The sequence below is a fragment of the Eriocheir sinensis genome, chromosome 10, assembly GCF_024679095.1.
Source record: "Eriocheir sinensis breed Jianghai 21 chromosome 10, ASM2467909v1, whole genome shotgun sequence".
Lineage (NCBI taxonomy): Eukaryota > Metazoa > Arthropoda > Malacostraca > Decapoda > Varunidae > Eriocheir > Eriocheir sinensis.
The window spans coordinates 4,182,219-4,189,109 of record NC_066518.1 but is presented as its reverse complement, the minus strand read 5'-3'; the positions used below and the strand labels follow the sequence as shown (position 1 = coordinate 4,189,109).

Sequence of the window (6,891 nt, the reverse complement as noted above, 5' to 3'; positions counted from 1 at the left end):
GTGTGTGTGTGTGTGTGTGTGTGTGTGTGTGTGTGTGTGTGTGTGTGTGTTAGTCTTATTTTTTAAAATGTTTACAGAACAATCGATAGCATGAGGTGGAAGAGGAGAAGGAAGAGGAGGAAGAGAAAGAGGAGGATGAAAAGGAGGAAGAGGAGGAAGAGAAAGAGGAGGATGAAGAGGAGGAGGCGTAAGAGGAAGATAAGGAGAAGGAGGACGAAGGAAGAGGAGGAAGAGAAAGAGGAGGATGAGGAAGAGACGTAGGAGGAAGAGGAGGAAGATAAGGAGGAGGAGGAGGAGCAGATGGAGGGAGGATAAAAATTTATTGACAATGATTACGTTTATATATTTCCTTCCTTCCTTTCTTTCCTTCCTTCCTTCTTTCCTTCTTTTTTTCTTTATTTCCTTCCCTGTATCTTCACCTTCTTCTCCATCCTTCCTCTCCTATCGTCACTTTTCCGTCCAGTCTTTCTTTCTCTATTCCTTCAGTTTTTCCTTCCTTCCAATTATTTCTTTCATCTTTCATCACTTTTTCTTCCATCCTTCCTTCTTCCCTTCATTTTTTCCCTCCTTTCTACACTTTTCCTCTCTTCCTTCATATCCCTCCATCCCTCCTTCACCTCTCCCTCCCTTCCTTCCTTCCTTCCTTCCTTTCCCTTACCATTTACATACCCCAACCTTGCTTCTTAAAATAACAATCGAGAAAGCCGTATCTCCCTAACTTCTCCTTTCTGCTTATGTGTATGGCTATTGAATAAAGTCTTTCCTTCTTCCCGACAGACAGAGGGAGGAGAAAGGAATAACGGTAGGAAGGAAAGACACGGAGGACACGAAGACAAGTAGAGGAAAGGGGAAGAAGAGGGCAGAGAGGAGAAGAGGAGCGGAAGAAGGTTAGTAAATAGGGGCGGATCGATTTTACTCATTCTCTCTCTCTCTCTCTCTCTCTCTCTCTCTCTCTCTCTCTCTCTCTCTCTCTCTCTCTCTCTCTCTCTCTCTCTCTCTCTCTCTCTCTCTCGTTCTGTCTATATTTCTTTGTTTATTTCCTTTTTCTTGTTTTTCTTTGCTCTTTTTTTCTCTCTCTGTATGATAAATTTCTTAGTTATTAGATTGTGGATAATGTATGTGTGTGTCCATTCTCTAGTGATGTGGCATGTAAAGGTACTGATTACATACTCATTTATTTATTCTTCTCATTTAAAGGTACATTTCAAAGGTTAAATAAAAAAAAGTTCACGATGGTATTATGTCAAAGGAAAGGGTAGGAAGGGAAAGGATTGGTTTATGGTAGATCAAGTTTAGTCTTCCCAGCACATCAAGTCCATGGCTGGGATGCATTACCTGGAAAACTGTACGTGCAGGTTTAAGGGATTATATGATAGTAATAAGATTAAATACTGGGGATTAGAAGCTTGACTCAACCCTCTCCTTGTGGTTAGGGTCAGTGCAGGGCTTGGGGCGGTGGTGCAGAAGGCGAGGTGCTGGAAATAGTCTCTTGGCGGTGTGGTGAGGGAGGCTACAGGCGCGGGAGAGTGCAGTGCAGGGGCTGTGGTGGGCAGGGCCGGATTCACGCGTTGCGAGGTCATGTCAGGGCCGCATCACACTGTGTCATTTCTACATTTGACCTCTCCCTAACTAATATAACTAACATAACCTTCCAAACTTTTCTTCACGACTTTGAATACATTCTCGGCGCGTGGAAGTCATCAGATATCAGTACGCAGTCATGGAAATTGAGTTATTTTTCTGATGTAATTACGACTAAATAGGATTTGACTGGTCCATGATATAAACAAATTCGTACCTTCTTTTTTCATGTAATAATGTAATTTTTTAAAGACAAATCTGCATATTATCACCAAAACACTGAATCTAAACACCGGCGCTGAATATACATTTGCTTTGTAGTTGTGCACGCGACCCTTTGCTGGCGCTTGTAGAACAGTGACGCTTTATTCATTTCCCGGAAAGGCGGAGGACACGAGGAGACTTGATTGAAGCTTACAAATGAATGAAGAGCTTTGATACGAGCGATGACATGAAGGTTCTGGTAGTGAAAGTTCGGTGTAAAGCACGTTATAATGGATCTAAGTTAGATAAATTCTGATTGAACAAAAATAGAAAAAATGGTTTACAAATTTTGGTGGATGAGTGAAACGGACTTCACTGTCGTGTGGTGAGAGTCAATACGATAAATGCCTTCAAGAAAAGGTTAAATAAATTCATGGATGGGGAGGATGGATGTGATAGTGGTGGATGGTGCTACGTTTACAGGAGCTGTCCTGTGTAGGCCTTCCAGCCTCCCGCAGATTCCTTATGTGCTTAAGTGTTGTAAAATTTACCAGCTCCTATCCACACTGTGAGGCGTGCAGGGACTTATTTTTCAAAGACAAAAGTTGCAACCGATACGCGGAACACGCATGACCGCGGTACCCGAATGAAATCTGTAAGTAATGTCTAATTGGCGCATATTAAGTTGTTAAACAGAAAAGTTAGGAAAATTTTAGCCTAGATATGCTCGGGCTGAGGCCGTAAAGGGGAAAAATAATAAATGATTGTAATTACCAAGCCAACGCTGAGGCCGGGGCTGCGGCCCTGTGGGCTCTGTCTTAAATCCGGCCCTGTTGGTAGGGCGGGGCGGGGCGGGGTGCCGGGAATTATCTCTTGGCGCCGTGGTGAGGGAGGATGCAGGCCACGGGGGGTTCAGGGGATTAAGTCCCTAGTGATCGTGTTGTGTGTGTAAATCAGAGTTCTTTTCAGTCCCTGTACAGGCTCGGGGCCTCGGGGCAGCAGGGGACTAGTGGCATGGTGGCCGCCTACCATGAGGGGGAGGCGGGAGGTCTTGCGGGGGTTGGCGGAGCACACGCAGGGCCTGGCGGACAAGGGCGAGGTCGTGGAGTTGTGGCGGCGGATGATGGTGGAGGTGAGGGAACGCAGCTCGGTGCGAAAGTCGCTCCTCTGCCGTTGCACCTCCGCCATCAGGGACTGGATCTCCCGCAGCAGCAGGTGGTACTCCCGCCGCGTACTGGTCGCTTCTTCCTTCTCGTCCTCCATTCCCGACACACTGGCTGCGTCCAGAGCTCTCTTACCAGGCTGTTGTTAGGCTGTTGCCTGCTTGATATATCTACCTGAGCTGTGCATAAGCCTCAACAATTATCCCCCTTCCTGACCCGCCTGTACCCGCCGGACACCCTGTTTTACCTTCAGTAAGTCTAGTAATGTCGCTGCGCCATGGAGGCCAAGAGCTCCCTTACCATGCTGTGTTGTTGCCAGTTTGATAAATCTGGCTGGGCTACGCATGAGATCTAAGCCATTTAGTTTACCTTCCCCCCCCTTCTACCCCTGCTGGCCACCCCGCTATACCGATATATTAGTCAGTAAGTTAAGCAGAGTCCCTGCGTGGAGGTCGCTAACCTGATCGGTGCATGCCCTTCCTCCTGGAGCGGCGGCCGTGTCTGCGCGCGGCGCGGGAGTCGTCCTGAGCGAGGTCCGGATCGTCGTTAGCCTCGCCGAAGCTGCACTGGCCGGTGAACCTCACCTTGTGGCCTACGGACGAAGAGCGTGCCCTCCCGCCAGGCCCTGAACGCAGCATGGAGGGCCTCTCCTGAGCCTCGCTTGGCTTCAGGGCGTGCTGAGGTGCCTCCAGCGACCTTCGTCTCCTCACTCGCGGCTCCTCATTTTCCGAGGAGGCCAGAGGGGCATCAACCTCGCCCTTGTTTCTCCTCTCCTCTGCTGGGGATGCGGGCGTTCCCTCAGGCTCGTTGGCAGGTGATGTCTTGCCTCTGTCCACGAAAAATTCCAGCTCCACGTCTATGTTGCTGGTGGTGCCCTGGAGGGTCTGAACCCCTTGCAGGTTGGGTGTGGGCGACGGGGCATCAGCCCCAGGGGTCATGTCCCGTTCCTCGGGGCTCCCCGGCGGTGAACACGGCTCAACGGGCTGAGTCTGGAGGCTTACACTGGATTCTGTATCCAGGGAGCCGCTGTCACTCTTGCCTGCATCATTCTTCTCAAAGCCTCTGCCTTCACTGTTGCTTCCATAATTCTTCTCAGAGGCTCTGTCTTCACCGCTCACTGGAGGCTCTTCTTGACTCTTCTCCGGGCTGGTGTCTTGAGAGCATCCCGCAGCAACTGTTTCTGTATTCTGCAGGCCGGTGTTGTCCTGCACAGAGACGAGCTCAGTCTTGGACTCTTGAAGCGGTGTGTGGAGGCTGTCCTCTGGGCCCAGCTCCGACGACGAGGGAAGAACCTCTTTCCTGAAGTAAGTCTGGCTGGGGTTCCTCAACAGAGAGGTCCCTGACATACTGACGCGGCCGTTGAGCTGGTGGGAGGCGTCATCCAGCAGGCGTGTGTGGCCGAGGGGGGCGTGGTGCTGCGAGACGCCTGCCCCCAGGGCTCGCAAGCGGGGGTCGTCCCGGCTGATGGCGCTGATGATGTCAGACCTCACAGACTTAGCGCTGCTGGACGACATCACGCGGCGCTCCTTTAAGTACGGTCATGTTCTCCCGCGACCACCATGTAGCGGAGGACTCGGGCAGCGCTGCAGGCCGTTTAACACCGGACTCGATGGTATTTATGCTGTGGAGGCTTGATGAGTGAGTGTTCACATCCGAGGCGAAGTCTCCGAGCTATGTTAATAATTCGAAACACTGCCACTCAGTCGTATCACTTCAGCCCTGGACGACGGTACTGAGTGCTTCCTGAGTCTAATGAACAAGAGCAGGAGCTAATGCAGCTCATTCGGTCCCTTTCTGATGAAAGAGATTGGCCATAACCAACCTTTTCTGTACACTCATTGCGTTAAGTGCGTCGAGTCACCGATCACTGCATGGCAATCACTGTTCCTGTTTTCGCAATTCTGAATAATAATTATTTGCCAAAGCATCGTTTCACACAAGATATTGTTTCATTTGTATATAACGGAATAAGGGTTAATGCAGTGCACGTTAATTACTTTACACTTCTCTGACAGGAATATAACATGTGGGGTGAATATAGGAAACAACGGTGAAAACAAAGAGCTCGCCTCCTGAAGAGATTCATCCTCGGGCCTCAGAAGAGCCACGACCGGCGCTGCGTTAAACACTTCCCCGTGTCCATTCCGTTTGTTTATCGTTCCACATCACCAGGGTCCGTGTAAACTAATTATTTTGATCTTTTCTTGTACCATTATACTTTGCTTGGGGTTTATATGAATGAATAAACCTTTAAACCTTAAAACCCAAACGCGACAGTCCGCCGTTGGCCTGCATGCCGTCAGCGTCGCCGGAGAACTGTTGAGACGCCGCTTCCCCGCCCTCTTCACGGTGGCCGATACGATCCAAGACACGCCGACACAACGCCATAAACGAACGGGATAATGACAGGGTTGTGCCACTTGGCTCGCGTGCGTCAAACCCCCTCACTCACCCTCTTCATGCCTCGCACGATTACCAAGGCCACGGTGTTATCTCTGATCCTACTGGCATGTGGGTCACGTACTGACTTACAGCGAAAACACTCATTCCTTCATGTAACGAGACAAGAGGCCCGGGTCACTTCACTTCGTCATACACAAACCAAACTCCTTTAACTACCAAATTAACACGCCACACTCACTTCACTTCGACAAACAACATCCCTAATTCACTTAATTTCGAGATGCCCAAGCCCCAACTCACTTCACTCCGGAAGACAAGATATCCAACTCACTTCACTTCGAAAAACATCCCCTACTTACTTCACTTTGAGAGATATGAGCCCCAATTTACTTCACTTCGAGAAACTAAAGCCCCATCTCACTTCACCTCGAAACACAACATTCCCAACTCACTTCACCTCGAGAGACAACATCCTCAATTCACTTCACTTCGAGAGACAAACCCCCAACTCACTTCACCGCAAAAAACATGACCCCCCAACGCACTCCATACCCTACAACACGATTACTAGGGTCACTGGGTCTCCTTAACTCCTCCTCTTTCCCTCTAAGTCACGCACCGGGAAAGGATAAAGATTCAAGCACAAACTAATCATCCACTCCCCTTTTTCCACGAGAGAGGGAGACACACACAAACTACGTAGTTGTCCTCTTGCTGCTAACACACTACTGACCCACAGAGAGAACCAGCCAACTAACCTAACCGCCCGTGCTTTCCCGCCCTTCCAACACAGCCAAAACACGCACCACCCCGATATTTTCAGCATAATTGAGCCAAGATGATCTCCACCTTACACGAATACCCCGAGATTGTCCGTTCTTTGGCGAGGAGGAGGAGGGAGAAGAAGACAGGAGGAGGCGGTGGTGGTGGTGGGGTGCGAGGGAAGAAGGGGCGTGAGGCTAAGAAAAGAGACTCAGGGGAGAGGAATAAGACGACACAGGGGAGAGAACAGGAAAGGAGAGATGGAACGGATAAAGGAAGGGAAGGGAAGGGAAGCGTAAAGGAAGGAGGAAAGGGGAAGAGAATGAAAATAGAATAAGAACACAGGAATGAGAGAATAACTGTTTTTATGGTTTGATATACTCGTCTTCTTCTTCTTCTTCTTCTTCTTCTTCTTCTTCTTCTCCTTCTCTTTCTTCTACTTTTTTTCTGTCTTTTCTTCCTTATTTCTTCTACTCCTTCTTCTTCAACGCCTTCCCACCATCCTTCCCCCTCCTCTTCCTCCTCCTCCTCCTCTTCCTCCTCCTCCTCTTCCTCCTCCTCCTCTTTAAACACACCACTCGTAGCACCTGCCCTGATGACGTTAAGCTACCTGACTTTTATTTTCGCTCTGTTTTCTTTCTTTCTCTCTCTCTTTAATGTCTTTCTTTTCTTGCCCTCTTTTTCTGCCTTTCTTTGTTTACTTCTTTGGGGTTTTTTTATTTCTCTTTCTCTTTGTTTATTTCTCTGTTTATTATTGTTCTCATTTCTTCCTTTTCTT

General features: G+C 48.9%; 1 protein-coding gene across 1 annotated transcript in view; it reads right to left on the bottom strand.

Annotated features, from left to right (window-relative positions):
* Nucleotides 1-4,851, bottom strand: part of LOC126996467 (uncharacterized) — a 15,740-nt gene extending 10,889 nt beyond the window's left edge. Inside the window, exons 1-2 of the mRNA XM_050856936.1 lie at nt 3,409-4,851; nt 2,815-3,062 (exon numbers count right to left, since the gene is read on the bottom strand). Of these exons, the coding sequence (XP_050712893.1) occupies nt 2,815-3,062; nt 3,409-4,462 (1,302 nt within the window). The 5' untranslated portion in view covers nt 4,463-4,851. The remainder of the gene's footprint in view (nt 1-2,814; nt 3,063-3,408) is intronic.
* Between the last annotated feature and the right edge of the window lie 2,040 nt (nt 4,852-6,891).